Source organism: Telmatherina bonti (genome assembly GCF_933228915.1).
Source record: "Telmatherina bonti genome assembly, chromosome: 13".
Classification (NCBI taxonomy): domain Eukaryota; kingdom Metazoa; phylum Chordata; class Actinopteri; order Atheriniformes; family Telmatherinidae; genus Telmatherina; species Telmatherina bonti.
Window position 1 is genome coordinate 38,447,992 of NC_136611.1, and position 21,290 is coordinate 38,469,281.

A 21,290-nucleotide genomic window follows, 5' to 3' on the forward strand; every position below is an offset into this window, starting at 1 on the left:
TCCATCAACATTGTGTACAGTGGAGGTGGGGAGCTGCTGACCTCAACTTGGGACGTTGTGGGTCGGTGGAAGGAATACTTCGAAGACCTCTTTAGTCCTACCAACACGTCTTCCGATGAGGAAGCAGAGCTGGTGGACTCAGGGGTGGACTCTCCTATCTCTGGGGCTGAAGTCGCTGAGGTGGTCAAAAAGCTCCTTGGCGGCAAGGCCCCGGGGGTGGACGAGATCCGCCCGGAGTTCCTTAAGGCTCTGGATGCTGTGGGGCTGTCCTGGCTGACACGCCTCTGCAGCATCGCGTGGACATCGGGGACAGTGCCGCTGGATTGGCAGACTGGGGTACCGCTGGATTGGCAGACTGGGGTGGTGGCCCCTCTTTTTAAGAAGGGGGACCGGAGGCTGTGTTCCAATTACAGAGGAATTACACTCCTCAGCCTCCCTGGTAAGGTCTATTCAGGGGTCCTGGAGAGGAGGGTTTGCCGGATAGTCGAATCCCGGATTGAGGAGGAGCAGTGTGGTTTTCGTCCTGGCTGCGGAACAGTGGAACAGTTCTATACCCTCTCTGGGGTCCTGGAGGGGGGAATGGGAGTTTGCCCAACCAGTCTACATGTGTTTTGTGGACCTGGAGAAGGCGTTCCACCGTGTCCCCCGGGGGCTCCTGTGGGGGGTACTCCGGAAGTATGGGGTACCGGACCCCCTTGTAAGGGCTGTCTGGTCCCTGTACGACAGGTGTCAGAGCTCGGTCCGCATTGCCGGTAGTAAGTCGGATTCGTTTCCTGTGAGGGTTGGACTCCGCCAAGGCTGCCCTTTATCAGCAATTCTGTTCATAACTTATATGGACAGAATTTCTAGGCGCAGCCGAGGTGTTGAGGGGATCCGACTTGGTGGCCTCAGGATTGGGTCCCTGCTTTTTGCGGATGATATGGTCCTGTTGGCTTCATCTGGTCGTGATCTCTAGCTCTCACTGGAGGCCGAGTGTGAAGCGGCTGGGATGAGAATCAGCACCTCCAAATCTGAGACCATGGTCCTCAGCCGGAATAGGATGGATTGCCCTCTCCGGGTCGGGAGTCAGGTCCTGCCTCAAGTGGAGGAGTTTAAATATGTCGGGGTCTTGTTCATGAGTGAGGGAAGGATGGAGCGTGAGATGGACAGACGGATCGGTGCGGCGTCTGCAGTAATGCGGACTCTGCGCCGGTCTGTCGTGGTGAAGAAGGAGCTGAGCCAGAAGGCGAAGCTCTCCATTTACCAGTCGATCTACGTTCCTACCCTCACCTATGGTCATGAGCTGTGGGTCGTGACCAAAAGAAGGAGATCTCGTATACAGGCGGCTGTAATGAGTTTCCTCCGCAGGGTGGCCGGGCTCTCCCTTAGAGATAGGGTGAGGAGCTCGGTCATCCGGGAGGAGATCAGAGTAGAGCCGCTGCTCCTCTGCATCGAGAGGAACCAGTTGAGGTGGCTCGGGCATCTGGTCAGGATGCCTCCTGGACCTCCCTGGTGAGGTGTTCCAGGCACGTCCCTCTGGGAGGAGACCCCGGGGAAGACCCAGGACACGCTGGAGGGATTATATCTCTCGGCTGGCCTGGGAATGCCTCAGGATCCCCCCGCAGAGTTGGCAAATGTGGCTGGGGAGAGGGAAGTCTGGGCTTCCCTGCTTAGGCTGCTGCCCCCACGACGCGACCCCGGATAAGCGGCAGAAGATGGATGGATGGATGAATTCATGCTTAATGAATCTGAAAGATAAAAGATGACAGAAGAAATAGGAGGTGCAACAAACACTGAAAACCTGTGGCATTGTAGGAATTTGAAGCAAAATTTAGTCCCTGAAGGCAGGCATAAAACAAACAGAAATTGGGGCCAGAGGTGCTGCTCAAACAAATGACAGGAACCAAAATTCAGAATTTAGGTAAATAAAGACAAGTCAGGGAGCCTGCATGTTCTCCCCGTGCATCCGTGGGTTCTCTCCGGGTACTCCACCTTCCTCCCACCATCCAAAGACATGCATGTTAGGTTAATTGGTTACTCTAAACCGCCCCTAGGAGTGAGTGGTTGTTAGTCTCTGTGTGGCCCTGCGATGGACTGGCGAGCTGTCCAGGGTGTACCCTGCCTGTCGCCCAAAGCCAGCTGGGATAGGCTCCAGCTTCCCCGCGACCCTGAATTGGATTAAGCGGTTCAGAAAATGAATGAATGAATGAATGAAAGACAAGTCAGCATAAAAGGGCAAAACATTCATTTTCCAAATCGCTTAATCCAATCCAGGGTGGCGGGGAGCTGGAGCCTATCCCAGCTGGCTATGGGCAAAAGGCAGGGTACACCCTGGACAGCTCGCCAGTCCATCACAGAGAGCAAAACAATAAAGTAAAAACAACACAAATGTGGCCAAACGCCAGCAAAACAAGCAAACCAGCGAAACAAGACATACCCAAAAGAAAAACTACCCATATTACCCTCGCTGTCTTAAAATAAGTCAAAACCAGGCTCTAGGGTTGTTATGCATGAACATGTGTCAAGCACGAGACACGGAGGTGTCATGAGCATTGTTACAAAATCTTAATTCAGCATGCCAAAAGTCATGTGACCATACTAAGGAGATTCTGCTTGCGATTGTGCAATCGGCACTTTGTACGCATCACTCAGCCTGAGTTCATACAGCTTCCCATTTAGCTTACATAGAGTAACACAGACACAGTTGGTGACAAAGAAGTGATGGGCGCAGATGGCACTAGGTATGGGTGGGACATGTCCCCTTCAGATTAATAGAAACCCTGATCTGTCCTGTTCCCCTGCTTTCCCAGGGTAAGGCAGTTGGTAAAACAGAAGACGCATTGCACATTGAGATTCAGGCTGTTGTGTTTCCACTGTTTGTCTGAGTGTTTATTCTATTCTGTTCTGCAGTCATTTAGACGCTTTCATCCAAAGCGACTTACATATGAGTGAGAACAACACAAGCAGGAAATCAGACATCATAGGAAGGTGCTGGTGGACAATAATATCTATGTTAAATATTTTCACAAGGGGTACGCCCATAAAACTGGGCAACGAAGCGCACACATGATAAACACAGTACATGAGTGTGTTACGGGCGAACCCCGCGTGAGTGAAAACATGCATGGTGAGATGACATTTTCCACCTGTGAGGGAATAACAGTATTTGCAAGCAGAGAGCTGATCAGTCTAGCATGAAACATACTGGTCAAGGCCCAACGTCGTCGCTGCAGGAACCAGCGCGCTCTCAGCTCAGCCATGCAGCTCAGCTGGACGTGCCTGTTCACTCCATCCCTGGAGTTTGGAGATTCCGGAGGGGACTGTGGCTTTTTAGGCTTGTGAAACAGTCATGTGCACATGACAGCCACATCTGTGCCTTGCAGGTGCGTCTTTTTCAAAGCTGGAGAGGAAGTGTGCCAAAAGAGGAAAGACTGAAACCTAGTGCTGTCATGGTTTGGACGAGGAAGGACTCTCACTGACAGGTTCAAATGACAAAACATTTATTAAGAAAAAGTGAGGAGTGAATCTGGAAGAGAACACGACAACAAACTGGTGACTGCTGTGGAGGAATGAGCTGATTTTAAAGGAGGTGGTGGTGACCGTGGATAGGAGTTTTCATTTACGTCAGTGTTTCTAAATTCCAGTCCTTAGGCCCCCCTCCCTGCATGTTTTATAGGCAACCCTACTTTAACACACCTGAATGAAATAAAGGCTCATTACCAGGCTGCAAGGAACTTGATGAGGAATTTAGAGGAACTTCTGACGCAGGTGCTTTGGAGGAGGATCATGTCTAAACTATGCAGGGCAGGGGGCCTGAGGACCGGGATTGAGAAACACTGATTTACATGATCAGGTGCTGCTGTGGCTGGAGAGGGAGGAAAAACTGGGTGAGGGTAAGGCAGGGCATGACAGAGAGTGAAGATGGTGTCAGGAAGGCAAGACATAATAAAAATGGTTGAGAAAATACTAAAATACTATTTTTACATAAAAATCTGTGACATGTTACAAAAGCTACAGTATTTTCTCATGATACATTTTATTACAACTGTATCAAATCACTATAACAATCGTTATTCCTGTTGCACAAGCATCCCTTCCCTCCTGGTCCTGCTACAGATGTAGCTGTGAGTAGATTGAGACTGTCACAGACCAGAAGAAAACAGCAGAGGATATTTAGTTGTCATAGAAAACAGATAATTTATTCAACTCAGTCAAAACTGAGACAGAAATGACAGATGTACCATCCAAAACAGGAACAACATTCTGTATTCTACCATCCAGACCACTGAAGAAAATGACAGTAAGAAATGCTGCCTGCCCTGTTCGATCCTGAACTATTAAAAAGAGAAATGGATAAAAGGCTGAAGCAGTGTCTTCAGTGTGGAACAGGTATAAACAACCAAGGAATTATGTAACCAAACTCAATAGATTTAAGAAAAAGCATGTTATGTAAATAAATTTATGAATGCAAACTGACAACAGGGTAAAATGGAAGACATTGTGGGTCGCAGTTAAATCTCCAACATTTGTGGAAGTTAAAACTCTTTTCTGACCAAACCGTTTCATATAGCTAATTCTTTAGGTAATTACTTAAATAAAAAACATTATAAATTTACACCAAAATATGGTTTCTATGCCAATAACTCAAATATTCTATCAAACAATTAAATAAAACATTGTGCAAATTTAAGTAAAAGTCAGCACAACTATAATGGCAAATTTGTTAAAACAAATTAAACTAGAACCAGCTATTATTGAAATAATGACAACTGTGAATGCCCATTTATTGAACTATGCTGAATGATTGAAATTAATTTGCATAAGGATAAGAAATTGAAATAAAAAGCACCACTGACATTTATTCTAATTGGGATTTGAACCCATGAGCTCCTGCATTGAAGCACACTGAAGCACACTCAATACGCCACATGTACTCCTGATTGCACCTTGGAAACAGCGATAAAAAATTTTTCCAATTTCCTTTTTTTCCCCCACTTACAGCAGGGTGGAATTAGTGGGACTGCAAAAACATGTGTGAGGTTGAACTAAACTCCAGTAAAGATGTGACAGACTTTATTGTTCAATGTAAAAAACTTTTTTCATGTTAAGATTTATCAAAGTGTTGCAGGGAGCATTGTTGGAACATATCCTTCATACATAACTGAGATGTTTGCAAATAACTTCCTTTGCTCCTTGAAGTGTGCAGCTGAGACCAACAGCTCATGTTGAGCAGTCTGTAGAACTGCACACCATCAGACAAGCAACAGCCAACAAATGACAACAGAGCTGTATGTTAAATGCTGTATTTGAACCTATGCCTTGTATGTGTACCTGTGTACCGGTGCAGAAAATGGACCAATCGCTGAGCTGAATTCCGTTTTGTCCAATCACTGGAGAGGACTTTAACATTTGGCAAAAATGTGAATCGCTTGAAAGGTTTACATGTTAGAAAGGCCAAAATTCATAGCACATATCTCCTGAACGAGCTGAACAGTTTGATATTTGAATGGTTGAAGTGAGATAAAAGGTGTAGGAGGAGTAGCGTGCCAAACATTTTGCAGGAAAGACAATGGGGACGGGAACTCGATGAACCGGACACTGCAAACTAGTGCAGAGCTCTGAATCCCCCGAAACCAATCGCAGAACTGAAATTTTGCAACATCCAATCCACATCGGGTTTGAAAGGCTTTCATCCAATCACAAGGCTGAATTAATTTTTTACAAAATGCTAAATATCTAAAAAAAAACTACAAAGATTTGAAACGACAAAAATGGTAGCACACATCTCCTGAAGGAGCTGCAGGGTTTGAGATGTGAATGACTGAAGTGACCTGAATGGCGCAGGAGGAGTAGCGTGGTAAAGTTTGGCAGATTAATGTGAATGCCCCCATGGGCATTCACATTAATCAAACCTCCAGGTATTGATGAACCTGATGTAGAGTTGTTGAAGGTTGTGTCTGATGTGATGCCATTATATCACATGATTAATGTGAATGCCCTATGGACATTCACATTAATTATTATTATTATTATTATTATTATTTTATATTATTATTATTATTATTATTATATTATTCCACCAAATTTTGCCATGCTACTAGTCCTGCACCGTTCAGGTCACTTCAGTCATTCAGATCTTATACTGTGCGGCTCCTTCAGGACATGTGTGCTACGATTTTTTTTTATTTGAAATATTTGTCGTTTTTGAGATATTTAACTTTTTGTAAAAATAAATTCAGCCTTGTGATTGAATGAAAGTCCCTCAAACCAAATGCGGATTGGACCTTGAAAAATTTTAGTTCGGTTATTGGTCGGTTTTTGCATAATGAGCTGAAAACAGCATCAATGGGGGCTCGGAGCTCTGCACTGGTTTGGAGTGTCTGGTTCGACTTTGTCCTGGTCTCCATTGTCTTGTCTTGCAAAATCTTTGAAACGCTACTCCTCCTACACCGTTTGTCTCACTTCAACTATTCAAGTATCAAACTTTTCAGCCCATTCAGGAGATATGTTCTACGACTTTTGGTCTTTGTAACATTTAAACTTTTTAAGTTATTCAAGTTTTTGTTGATGTATGGAAGTCCATTCCTTTGATTGGACAAAATTGAATTCAGCTCAGCGACAGGTCCATTTTGTGCACTGGTACACAGGTACGTAATGGTATACAAGGCACGGGTTCAAATCCAGCATTAAATGTTGGGCACCATGATGTTATGCTAGTTTTTGTGCACAAACTACTGCATACTGTTCCATCAAAGTGCTTAAATTTAACTGCAGATGATGCATCTAGTGTTGGTTGTTCACACATATAGAATAGTGTCTATGCAATGTCTGTCTCGGGAAGTTGCACAATTTATACAAAGTGTTAATTCAAGTAAAGTCAGCACAACTATAATGGCAAATGTGTTAAAACAAATTAAACTAGAACCAGCTACTACTGAAATAATGACAACTGTGAATGCCCATTTATTGAACTATGCTGAATGATTGAAATGAATTTGCATAAGTATAAGAAATTGAAATAAAAAGCACAACTTCCCAAGACAACTTTGTAACATTTAAACTTTTTAAGTAATTCAAGTTTTTGTCGATGTATGGAAGTCCATTCCTTTGATTGAACAAAATTAAATTCAGCTCAGCGGGTGGTCCATTTTGTGCACCGGTACACAGGTACGTCTGGGGAAGTTGCACAACTTATACAAAGTGTTAATTCAAGTAAAAAAAAAACTGGGGGGAAATTATCAATATATACATATACACACACACACATATACATATATATATATATATATATATATATATGTGTGTGTGTGTGTGTGTGTGTGTGTGTGTGTGTGTATATATATATATATTTATATATATGTATATACACACACATATATATACACATATATATATGTGTATATATACACTGGGGGGAAATGACCAATATACACATATATATATGTATATATATATGTATATATATATGTGTATATATATATATATATATATATATATATATATATATATATATATATATATATATATATATATATAGACTTTTTAAGTTATTCAAGTTTTTGTCAATGTATTGAAATCCGTTCCTGTGATTGGATGAAACAGAATTCAGCTCAGCGATTGGTCCATTTTGTGCACCAGTACACAGGTACACATACAAGGCATGGGTTCAAATCCAGCATTTAACATACAGCTCCATTGTTGTCTGTCGGCTGTTGCTTGTGTGTTGGTGTGCAGTTCTGCAGGCTGTTTAATATGAGCTATTGGTCTCAGCTACACACTTTAAGGAGAAAAGGAGTTTATTTGCAAATGTCCCAGTTAAATATGAAGGATTTGTTCCAACAATGCTCCCTGCTACATTTCAACACTTTGATAAATCTTAAACACATTAAAAAAAAAGTTTTTCACACTGAACAAAGTCTTTCACATCTTGGAGTTTAGTTCAACCTTGCACATGTTTTTGCAATCCCGTCAATTACGCCCTCCTGGAAGTGGAAAAAAGAGGCAATCAGAAAAATTTGATAGTTTTTTCCAAGGCGCAGCCAAGCGTGCTAGTGGGGTAGTGAGTTAAGTCTGTGTGCTTTAATGCAGGAGATCATGGATTCAAACCCTGATGTGTGCAAAGTAGACAAGACATCACTTGTACTTTTTTTTTTCTTTTTTAAATCTCTTATACTTATGCAAATTCATTTCAATCATTCAGCATAGTTCAATAAATGGGCATTCACATTTGCTATTATTTCAATAATGGCTGGTTCTAGTGGTTTTATTATTTTGTCTGATTGGATTATTTGTTTTGATATTAATGAGGTTTTCATGATTTACTCCACCCGTGCTATCTGTTTTATTATTTCTGGTCTATTTGGGGCAGATACAATCATTATGGGTTTTGGGGAGGGTGGCGACAGGGGTGAGATTACAGAAAAGCATGTGAGACTACAACTCTGCTTCCTAGTCTCAGTCGTGAACAGTCATGGGTTTAATTGACTAATAAAATGATCCATGTTCCTACAAATGAGAGCTGCTCCATCCACTGTGGGATGAATCCCGTCTCTCCTAATCAGACCAGGTTTTCCCCAGAAGCTTTTCCAATTATCTATAAAGCCCACATTTTGTTCTGGGCACCACCGAGACAACCAGCGGTTAAAGGATAACAAACAGCTAAACATTTCATCGCTGGTCAGGTCTGGCAGGGGTCCGGAGAAAACTACGGAGTCTGACATGGTTTTAGCAAAGTCACACACTGAGGCAACATTTACTTTGGTGATCTCTGATTGGTGTAACCGGGTGTCATTTACCCCAACATGAATAATAATCTTGTTGTATTTACGTTTATCTTTAGCCAGCAGTTTTAAGTAAGATTCAATGTCGCCTGCTCTGGCACCTGGAATGTATTGACTATGATCCCTGGAGTATCTATCACCATGTTTCTAATTATGGAGCGCAATCTTACATTTCTCACAACTGAGTCTCCAATTATCAGAGTTGTTGGAGAGGAGTTGGAGAGGACAGAGGCTTTACCTGAGGTGGTGGCAGTGATGTAACAGGGCAGGGTGCACGGCGGATGGAGGTTACGGAGCCGGGGAAAAGGATGGCCTGGTCTAAGCTGCTGGTCTGAGACTCATCCCCAAGACTGATGACATTGAATCTGTTATAACAGGGGATGTTGTTTGGTCAAGGTGCACTGGACTGACACTTTCCTCTTTGCCGCCGTGGAGTGACATTGAACTGGGGCTCCTGTTGGCATGGTGTGGAGCTGACCGGGATCTTTGGTTTAGGTCCGGGATGGAACCAGGTCTCTGGATCGGTGAACTGTGGAAGGGTCCCAGCGATGGAATGGCCGTCAATTTGAGCCTTGTCGGGAGAAACTGCTCTGGCATCCACAGCTGGACGGCAGGGAGCGGTGGCATCAGGAACCTAGAAATCTGTTTTTGGATTGCCGATGACAATAGTGTCCATCATGATCTCAGCTTCTGGGATCCGATGCAGATTGTATATCCGTGACTCCAGTTCAACTATTTTCGACCAGGCGCAAACAACCGACACAACCGGTAGGGGACGGAGAGGTGAGCAGAGCCATTTTGAGCGTCTTGTAAATGTTAGCAGCTAGTTAACAGCCACCGGGTCTGGTTGACAGGATCTTAGCTGATCGAAAGATGCCCGTGCTCTGGTGAGTCTATTGTTGATTTGAGTTTTAGGTTGTCCGAAGGCTGTAATAAAACTCTGAACACTGGAATGAGTTTGAGGTCCAATCTGGGCCAGGCTAGGCAGAGATTGTCGTCAAGGGAACTAGAGCCGGCGGGCTGGGGTAGGTATCATCGAGCGGAAGTGGGACGACAGAAGCAGAGGACGATGCGCGGACAACATGCAGAAGAGGAGGTGCCGACCACATGCAGAGGACGATGTATTTTAGAGGAATAATGGTTGAAATTCATTACCAAATTTTGTGTTTTCAGTGACGTAAACGGACAGTTTTTATAGAAGATAAAGACTTTTTATTTGTTGTGGAATAATGCTTTAATTAAATCATAAACCTTAATTATTAGAGCATATTGAAAAAAACTTGTAGCTAAATAATAACTGTTGGGAATTGTATTCGTAACAGAACTATTATCAAATCAATTTATGTGTCATGATGAGGGTGCTGAGGTGTAGACCCAAATGCAGAGTAGAGGCGGGGGTGCAGAATCAAGTGGGTTTTATTTTCAGATGCAGGAACTCAGGAGACATGAACCACAGGAGAAACTAAACACAATGAACCATCAAAGTAAAAAACAACAGATGAGGTGAGGAGGAGCGTCCTCCTCAATCACAGGACTTGGAGGAAGAGGAGCGACCGCCTCGAACACTGGGATAGCAGGGGCCGGTGGAGGAGGAGCGACCTCCTCTGGCACCTGGACCCCCTCGCGACCCCTCTCGGGAACAGGAGCCAAGGGTGTAGCGTCCTGACCTGGGACTTCCTCAAGGAAAAACGGTTGGACGAAGAACGTCCATTTCTTGGACCCCCTCCAAGACAGGGATCTGCAGCGCCGGATGGGACCAGGGCTGGGACGCAGGCAGTGTGGGCCCTAGACATCTACGGATGCACATTTAAACATATATCCACATGACCACACCTCAAGGAGTATTTAGCCAATGAGATTATGTATTTGCACCTTTCATCCACATGCAAATGACAGGATTGCCCCAACCCTAACCCCCACCAGTATTTCAGATTGTTTGGATTTTTCCATGTGTAGCAACCTCCCAAGGCCGAGTTAACCCCCAAATCAGATAAGAACTCAGGAAGTTCTTATCTGAGGAGGTCCATCCACACATCTCCAAAACAGAGCTCAATGAAAGCCCTAAAATTCAGATCCATCTTAATCCTGTAGACAGACCTCCACTTTAAACCAGGAGCCCTGCTGGTTTTATCTTGTTCCTGGTAGGAAATGTCTACACAGACAGACTGTGGCACCCTTTTGAAGTTGGACCCTGGTAAGAGCATGTTGTCCATCACCCCAGGAGGTCCCTTTGTATCCACAGCACACAAAGACCAGATTGCAGAGCAGAACCTTTAAACGCTGAATTCTAAACTGTATAAAATCCTGGATGTATCCTCAGCACACCTGGATAAATGGACTCTTCTTCCTTTCTCAATTAATCCAAGACTTTAACCATTTTTCAGATGTGAAATCCAAAGAAGTTAGCAAGTTAGTTAATTTCTGTGATTCCTTGGATGGAGCAATGGCACCATCTAGCAGACACCCTCGAACAGGTTGAGATATGCATTTCAGGCTGATTAAATACACAGTGATTAACATTATATGCTGTTGTTATTAACGACTCTGACTCAAAGTAAGAACTTGTTGTGTGGAAATTATTTATTGACCCACCAGGTCCGTGGAAAGTGAAAATCATCGCTGAAGTGTATTAAAATTTCTGTCTTGTACCTGTTTACAAACCTTCTCCCCTTTTGACAGCAGCAAAACTGTTTTAAGGTTCATGTTTATAAGGATCATTCATACTTCTTCTCATCTATAAATGGATTTTATAGACATGTTTTGAGGTTGGAAAAATGTTAAGTTTAATTCCCCAAGAACTCAGTATTTTGACCAAACTTTCAGACCCCATGTCCTGACCCCTGCGCTCTGATTGGATAATCTAAGGTCCGCCCCAGAGCGCCGGCAAATTTAACTACGGGTCTTCCCGGAACTTGGGCTCTTACCTCTTCTTCTCTTACCTCTTTGTTTTTTTTTTCGTCTTGTTTTGTTCTTCTCTGGTCTTACTTTTTCTCTTGTTTTGTTTTCTTTTTGTTTCATTTGATATTTGCTTTAATCGTGTTTTGTCCGTCTGGCACCGTGTTCGTTTTTATTAAGCTCGCTCGACTGCTTAACACCAGAAAACTCATCCAATTATGGCTGAACATTTTTTTTTGCTTCTGACACACCATCGAAGCTGCTCTCCCGGCCCACAAAGACTGTGATCAGTAACGTACGGACGACCCAAACGTTACAGCTCCAGCTGATCCCAGGACTTTGCCGGCACCGGTGACCCGTGGATTCTTATCGGAGTTGGTCCAGCTTCAGACGTCGAACCAGGCGGTTCCAGGCGAGCTCCTGACTTCTGTGGAGGTCCCCTTTGGACAAGTATCAGGACGACCACTGAATCCTTGCCCACTGGACCCAAGGTTCGGGTTCTAGACCACTAAGGCGCTGAAGTAAGGCCGACCCATTATTCCACTGTCTCCGATCCAGCTGGTGTCTTAGCAGAAGCTGCCACTTTTTAAATCCATTCCCCTGGTATCCGCCTGATAGTCTACCCTGACATACTTAGTTAACTTCATTAGACTTGCCATCTTTCCAACCTTCCTAGTTGTGTAAGTTATGTAAGCTGCTTACATAACTTTACCTTTAATAGTTTTATTTTACATTTTGTTTGCTGGCTCGGCTCGAGCTTCCATACTCTCTCTCTCTCTCTCTCTCTCTCTCGTGGCTAATTCAATATTTGATGCTTGCTGACGCTATTTCTGGTTTACATGTTATTAATTTCATTTGTGCCTGATGATTTTAACCGGTGTGGTTTGTAATAAAGTGTGTTATATTTTAAGAAGTCATGGTAGCGTGATCGATCTTTAAGGAAGTGATTTGTTCCCTCTGACGAGAACTTACAGTTAGCGTATTTTGAGACTGATGGTTATCTGTTATTAGACAAATATCATTGTCATATTACGGTATTCCCTGCCTGACCGTATAACAAATTTAGGGCTGGATGGTGCCCCGAGATCGTCCGCTTATCTAAGGACACAGCGAATTAATAATTAAAACACCCACTGTCGCTCCAACATTGGATCACAGGTTAACGTTAATGATAATACGCTACACATGTATGGTCCAGATCTGGTGCAGATCCAGTCCAGATGTTCAGAGTTAACTCTCTTGTTTACAAGGTAATGGGGCGGCTGTAGCTCAGGAGGAAGAGCAATTGTCCCCAACTGGAAAGTTGGGGGATTGATTCCAGGCTTCCCCTGACTACATGCTGAAGTATCCTAGGGCAAGACACTGAACCCCAAGCTGCTCCCCAATGTGCCTATATGAGTGTGTTGAATGAATATGGGTGAATGTGACAAGTAGTGTAAAGTGCTTTGCATGACCAGAAAAGTGCTATAGAAGTGCAAGTCCATTTACCTTTAATGACAGAAAAACAAACTCTAGATCTGATCTCCACCCTGACTGGCCAACATGGTGTGATGGTTTGGCTCTTGCACCTCTCCATCTCACCTTATTTTGATTCTAAATGCCATTATTAACTATTAGAAATTCTGAATAGATTTTGTAAATATCAATATTTCAATTAGTTTGAAATGAAGTTGAAAGCTGAATGAGATGAAGAGAAATGCTGTTACAGACTGGGGATGTTTTTTTTTTCATATCATGAAATGATCATTTCTGGAGAAATGAATAAAAAGCTGAGCTGCAGTGTTGCTGAGTTGGTGACAGTTTCCAACAGTTTAAATGTGACAGAAAATCCTGGACTCGGCTTTGTCTGGATCACTTATGTTTTATTTTAATGAGACCAGCCTTCTGTATAATAATCTGTCAAAAAGCACAGTTGCCATGGTGCTCCCAACGGCCCTGATGGACAACCAGTCCTGACATTTTGTGTTTGGACACTGTTGTTGTTTGTCACATTGACTGGATTATATACAGTAACCACAAGAGGCTGATGAGCCACACAAGGAGCCCACAGAGGTTGGACCTCAAGTTGTGTCCTGTTCTGTGTGTCCAGGTCTTCTCTCTGGGTAAAGTGGATGCCTTTCAGGACTTCTACAGCCCTTTTAAAGCTGATGTGAAGAACAACATGTTGGAGCGCTGTGCTGAGCAGATAGCCACCCTGTGCGCCACCCTGAAAGAATATCCTGGAGTTCGTTACAGAGGGTGAGTTTTCTGGATCCACCTGAACCCATCATGAAGGTAAGGAAGCCATAGAGGTGACCAGCTAATGTCGTGGACAGTGAAAGGACCATCTCTATGGACAGTTTCATGAAGAGGTCTCCCAGTTGAAAGCTTCTGTGTCTCTGATCACAGCAGCCTGCCTCTCTGACTGGTTCTGGTTCTGACTGTGCTTCTGAATCTGACTCGGGGTCTGTCCGATTAACAGACTGACAGGAATACTGTCCACGTAGACTGTAAATGTGTATCTCTTGAACAACATTTCTGTTGTAGAAGAGAGGTGGTAGATGCCTCCAGGAAGTATCCATGTAGAACTGGACTACATGGATATATAAGACATGCCCATATATGGTAACCAAGTTGATCTTACAATGGTGTGTTTGTGTGTTGACTCAGCGAGTACAAAGACTGTGCAGTTCTGGCTCAGATGGTTCAGGAGAAACTGGATGGCTACAAGGCTGATGACCCCACCATGGGAGAGGTAGGGAGATGAGCTAAATGATTGTCAGATGGATCAATAACAGCTGAAACATGAAGATATAGACAATACCAAACACCGTCTGAACATGCAGCTGACACTGTAAATATGATTTATTCATAAATCCTTTTTCATTGCTGTTTCACCGTGGCCCCTAGAGGTTCTCCTACTGTTATGTCCCAGCAATGTCTGCTTCAGGGACGTCCTGCTCCTTTCACCAAGACAATATCACCATGCCACAACCACCATAAAGCATGAAGAGACAAACTTTCTAGCATCCAGCCCTCCCATACCCGACACTACCGGGAAGGTCATCAGGCAAAGACTCACCAACCACCAATAAAACACAAACAGAAGAAGAAGAAACACACAAAGAATATAATAAACATTCTATATTGAATACAACGAAAACTAAAGTGCAATGCACCTCCCCTTTTACCATTTCTTATGGAAAAAGCAAAGTTAAAATCAGGTGGTGAGGCCTCAGTAAGGACACTAGTCGCATCTGCACCCAGCCAGGGTTAAGTTAAAAACAAACAGTCAAGTTTATGGTCTAAAATCAAGTTATTCACAATAAAAGACTTACTCTGGAAAGATCTTACATTTAAAAGACCCATGTACCTGCATATATACTCCGTATAACTGCGTATATACTCCATATACCTGCATATGTACTCCGTATACCTGCGTATATACTCCGTATACCTGAGTATATACTCCGTATACCTGCGTATATACTCCCTATACCTGCGTATGTACTCCGTATACCTGCGTATATACTCCGTATACATGCATATATACTCCGTATACCTGCGTATATACTCCGTATACCTGCGTATATACTCCGTATAGCTGCGTATATACTCCGTATACCTGCGTATATACTCCGTATACATGCATATATACTCCGTATACCTGCGTATATACTCCGTATACCTGCGTATATACTCCGTATAGCTGCGTATATACTCCTTATACCTCCGTATATACTCCGTATATCTGCGTATATACTCCGTATAGCTGCGTATATACTCCGTATAGCTGCGTATATACTCCGTATACCTGCGTATATACTCCGTATACATGCATATATACTCCGTATACCTGCGTATATACTCCGTATACCTGCGTATATACTCCGTATAGCTGCGTATATACTCCGTATACCTGCGTATATACTCCGTATAGCTGCGTATATACTCCGTATACCTGCGTATATACTCCGTATACATGCATATATACTCCGTATACCTGCGTATATACTCCGTATACCTGCGTATATACTCCGTATAGCTGCGTATATACTCCTTATACCTCCGTATATACTCCGTATATCTGCGTATATACTCCGTATAGCTGCGTATATACTCCGTATAGCTGCGTATATACTCCGTATACCTGCGTATATACTCCGTAGACATGCATATATACTCCGTATACCTGCGTATATACTCCGTATACCTGCGTATATACTCCGTATAGCTGCGTATATACTCCTTATACCTCCGTATATACTCCGTATATCTGCGTATATACTCCTTATACCTCCGTATATACTCCGTATATCTGCGTATATACTCCGTATACCTGCGTATATACTCTCTATACCTGCGTATATACTCCATATATCTGCGTATATACTCTGTACATCTGCGTATATACTCTGTATATCTGCGTATATACTCTGTATTCCCTTATATATACTCTCTATACCTGTGTATATACTCTGTATACCTGCATATATACTCTGTATATCTGCGTATATACTCTGTATACCCTTATATATACTCTCTATACCTGCATATATACTTCATATATCTGCATATATACTCTGTATATCTACGTATATACTCTGTGTATCTGCGTATATACTCTGTATTCCCTTATATATACTCTCTTTACCTGCGTATATACTCCATATATCTGCGTATATACTCTGTATATCTACGTATATACTCTGTGTATCTGCGTATATACTCTGTATTCCCTTATATATACTCTCTTTACCTGTGTATATACTCTGTATACCTGCGTATATACTCCGTATACCCAAGTATACACTGGAGGACACTACTGCCCTGTACATTAAACATCTGGGAAATGTACAGTATTCTGTTAAATAATATTCCAAAGGATTTGCAAATTGTTTTATCCACACAACTTCTAAACTTGTGGGGTTAGTTTGTGGAAGTGAGGTTAAAAAGTGTTCATCCTTACAGAGGTGCACGGCGTCAGACCTGCTTTATTATAGGACGAGCTCAGAGGGGAACGGCTTCTCAAGGTTTCTGTGCTCTGATGCTTTCAGGGTCCAGACAAGTCCCGTACACAGATGCTGATTTTAGACCGTGGGTTCGACCCTGTGTCTCCTCTTCTGCATGAGCTTACCCTACAGGCCATGGCCTACGACCTGCTGGGCATCGAGAACGACGTCTACAGGTCAATACTGGTGTGCTGGACGACATTTATGTCACTGTGGGGCTGTAAATCTCATACTGACCATGCTCTGAAATCTGTTGACCCCCCCCCGCCCCACATTGTAGTTATGTTTGTTTTGTAAAGCAGAGCACTCCTTTCTAGATGCAGTGAAGTAATGTTGCATCTTTCCCTCAGCTTTGAGACTAGTGGGATGGGAGAGACCAGGATGAAGGAGGTGGTTCTGGATGAGGATGACGATCTGTGGCTGTCTCTGAGACACAAACACATCGCTGAGGTGTCAACGTCAGTAGCTCAGACTTCTCACGCACACGTAAATAAAGCCAGTATGTTAGAAAACTCACTTTCTCTGTTTTTCCTGTCTGCTCAGGGCTGTGACTCGTTCTCTGAAGGAATTCTCTGCAAGCAAAAAGATGAACACTGGAGAAAAGGTAGACGCCTCTCTGCTAATGCCGTCCTGCCGTCCTGACTTTCACTCTAAAACTAAAGTTGAATTAATGAAGTAAATAAAGTAAAAGGAAAACAAAGTGATCAATGAGGATTCCAGCAGAGCTCGGTGTTGTGAATAAAACGGCTCATCATGTTGCCTTCATCAGGGCTGGCATGATGCACATTTTCACAATATTTCCTAAAGGTCTTTTCATTTACTAAAAGAACAAACAAACCCAACTTTATCGGAGTGATATTTTAGACATTTTTATGGGCAAGACATTCAATAAAAATGTACATACAACTTAAGTTCTTTACTTTTTTTAAAGACGATTGTCAATTCTAAAATAAATGATTGATTAATCAATAAAAGTGAACCTGCTAAAGCTGCTGAGTATTTTAAGCGGAAGTAAAACTAATTAGCTGTGATGCTGATGGACCCGAGAAACATCTGCAGCTTCCTGAAATGAGATCAGTGGACACACGCAACATGACAGAATGAACTAGATCATCATGAGCTCCTCGTGTCAGCGGGACAGGAGGTCAGAAACCACCGTCACCATGCAGTCTCCTACTGAAGGGAACATTTTCAACCAACATTGCAGATATTTTAGAACATTTTGTCTTTCAGACCACCATGAAGGAGCTATCTCAGATGTTAAAGAAGATGCCTCAGTACCAGAAGGAGCTCAGTAAGGTAAGCTGTGACCTGCAGAGATTTAGGACTTTGAATGAAACACATTAAGATCTGATTCTTTTGATTCCTGGTTATGAGCTCCATGTTATGAATAGGCTTCCATGATGCAGATATTTGTAAGAACTATCCGTTTAGACTCATGTTCGGCTAGGGAACATCATGGGAACAAGAAAAGAGAAAACACAGTTTTCTTCCCAGCAGCACCATTAACATCATGTGTTGTGTCTCTGCTCAGTACTCAACCCATCTCCACCTGGCAGAAGACTGTATGAACCGCTACCAAGGCTCGGTGGACAAACTGTGTCGTGTGGAGCAGGTAATTCTCTTCCATGTTTCCTTGTTCCCTCGTGTGGACTTCATGCTGAAGGCTCTGCCCTCCACTCTTTTCAGGACTTGGCTATGGGCACAGATGCAGAGGGTGAGAAGATCAAGGATCCAATGAGGCTCATAGTGCCCATCCTGCTGGATGCCAACACCACTGTGTTTGATAAGATCCGTATCATCCTGCTCTACATCTTCCTCAAGAACGGTGAGAAGCCTTCTGCCTCTTCTTGCTGGCTTGTGCACCGTATTTTCCGCGCTATGAGGCACATCGGATTATAAGCCGCACTTTCAATAAATGGCTTATTTTAAAACTGTTTTCATATATAGGGCGCACCGCATTATAAGGCTCATAGAATAGGCGCAACATTAGTGGCTGGAGTTGCATTATACATCCACAGGATGGAGCTGCGCTAAAGGGAATGTCAGCAAAACAGATAAGCCAGTCAAACTTTATTAATAGAATATAAACCGGTATTGTCACAACTTCGTTCCCTCCCAAAATGAATAAACAGCTGTATTATTTTTTCCCCGAGGTATTGTCAGTGACGTATGGTCGTGTTTACGGGACACAGTTCTTTTAACAACAGCAAGTTATAACAGGTTGTGCAACATTTTTATCACGTAGTGGAGAGGAACGTTTCCACGATTCAGTAAACGCGTAAAAGAAACAGTCTGATACCGTTACGGGAAATCAAATGTTCATGCAAGAACAATATAATAACGCTCGAAACAGTGCAAAGCAAGAACAATATAACAATAACTCAACGTTTGTTCAAGCGTTAATGTCCATACTTACACTGTGACCAGTCTTGTTCAGTTGTAACCACACAAAAGATACACGTAAAGCTACCGGTAACTTTATCAGTTCATTCCAGGAATCCCTCAAATTCTTCTACTTCAGTGTCCGAATTGAACAGTTGAGGGAATATGGCATCTGTTGAAACCGATATATCAGCCCAGACGTTGGCAAATAGTGGCGTTTGCGCTCTGCCTTGGTGAATGTGTGTTCGCCTTCTGTCATCCACTGGTCCCACACCATTCGCAGTCTAGCTTTAAAAGCCCTGTTGATGCCAATATCAAGCAGCTGGAGTTCTTTTGTCAATCCACCCGGAATGACGGCACGCACTGAATTAGTGAGCCTTACTTGTTCTTTTACGCCATCAGTGATATGGGCACACATGGAGTCGTAAACCATCAGGGATGGAGCTGCATGAAAAAAGCCACCTGGTCTCATACATTCATTCATTCATTTTCCGAACCGCTTATTCCAATTCAGGGTCGTGGGGAAGCTGGAGCCTATCCCAGCCGGCTTTGGGCGACAGGCAGGGTACACCCTGGACAGCTCACCAGTCCATTGCAGGGCCACACAGAGAGAGACGAACAACCACACTCACACTCACTCCTAGGGGCAATTTAGAGTGACCAATTAACCTATCATGCATGTCTTTGGATGGTGGGAGGAAGCCGGAGTACCCGGAGAGAACCCACGCATACACGGGGAGAACATGCAAACTCCACACAGAAAGGTCACTGACCAAACCAGCCAAGGATTGAACCAGCGACCTTCTTGCTGTGAGGCCACAGTGCTAACCACTGCGCCACCATGCAGCCGCCACCCGGTCTCTTGGCGTAAATTTCTCATTCACTCCACTCATTCATTTTTTCTTCATCCACCCATCCCTTCGAGTTAGATGACGACGCCAACTGGAAAGTTTTCTTTTGCCACGGTCTTCCTCTTGAAAATAACCATGGGTAAAAGTTGCTGGCCTGGCAGGTGAATGATTCCTTCTCATTCCCTGTGGTGTGAACATTCACCGTACGTGCTCCCGTATTAGCCACAGTGCGGTTCACAGGAAAATCAAAGGTGAGTGGAACCTCATCCACGTTGATGATGTGCTCTGGGCGGATCTTCTTTTCAGCAATGTTGTTTTTGCAGTATGGGCAGATGGTGGCCAGCTTTTCTTGGTCATCTTTAGGGAGTTGCTGGGAAACACTAGTTCGTGTGCGGATGGAGAGATGACATCTTTTCATAAACCGAAAACACCAAGAAGGACCGCCTCTGAATTAACATCTAAATTATGTTAAGTTCCTGTGCTAGCGCTTCATTCGAATAGTGACTGTAGAGACACTTCTACTTGCTGCTCTCTGTCCAACTGTTCGACTTTGTCCTCCAACTGTGACCATCTCGCTTTGTTCCCTCGGAAGCTCTGTTTTGTCTACTTTACCTGGCGCAGGTCGTCTTGTTGCTTCCTCCACGTCCGCACCATTGATTCGTTAATGTTGAATTCTCTCGCCGCTGCTCTCTTTCCGTGTTCAACTGTGTGACTCATTGCTTTAAGTTCGAACTCTGCATTGTATGTGTGTCTCTTACAAGGAGCCATATTCGGGTCTTTACACAAACAAATGGCGTGGGACTTGACTTGAATTATTCTTTATCATTCTTAACACTGTTACCAGTACTTTGATGATGCCCCCTGACTACGGCTGCCACGATTACTGGTAACCATATATAAGGTATATATAACCATATATATATCGGATTTTAAGGCGCACTGTCAGCTTTTGAAAAAAAGGCTTTTAGGTGCGCCTTAGATTGCAGAAAATACGGTAAATAAACACGAAGTCATGTCGATGAGTTTCCTGAGCTCTGTTGTTCTGTTGGAAATGTGTGCTCATTATTGCTGTTTTGGTCCATTGTCTCATGTTTTGCTTGAAAGTGTTGCATCTATAAATATACTTAGATTGCATGTGTGTTGTATGAGCTGAACGTGGTACTGCATGCGTTCGTGTGTCAGGTGTGACTGAGGAGAACCTGTGTAAGCTTCTACAGCATGCCAACGTCCCGCCTGAAGACAGTGACATCATCTCCAACATGGCCCACATGGGTGTTCCCATCGTCTCAGAGGTGAGCTGCAGCAGGACGCCAGTCCTGCTTGCCTCCACACAGGCTCAAAACAAACGGTTAAAAGTCTGGCAGACATAAAAATAACGAACCACAATCACTCAAATATCCCTTTCAAAT

The 21,290-nt window shown here is 43.4% G+C and overlaps 1 protein-coding gene across 1 annotated transcript in view; it reads left to right on the forward strand.

The window, feature by feature from the left end:
* The window catches only part of stxbp1b (syntaxin binding protein 1b), a 161,352-nt gene that overhangs the window by 118,018 nt on the left and 22,044 nt on the right, over positions 1-21,290 (forward strand). The window contains exons 7-15 of the mRNA XM_079251815.1: positions 13,744-13,892; positions 14,304-14,388; positions 16,691-16,821; positions 16,996-17,103; positions 17,189-17,249; positions 17,879-17,944; positions 18,180-18,260; positions 18,335-18,473; positions 21,064-21,173. Of these exons, the coding sequence (XP_079107941.1) occupies positions 13,744-13,892; positions 14,304-14,388; positions 16,691-16,821; positions 16,996-17,103; positions 17,189-17,249; positions 17,879-17,944; positions 18,180-18,260; positions 18,335-18,473; positions 21,064-21,173 (930 nt within the window). The remainder of the gene's footprint in view (positions 1-13,743; positions 13,893-14,303; positions 14,389-16,690; positions 16,822-16,995; positions 17,104-17,188; positions 17,250-17,878; positions 17,945-18,179; positions 18,261-18,334; positions 18,474-21,063; positions 21,174-21,290) is intronic.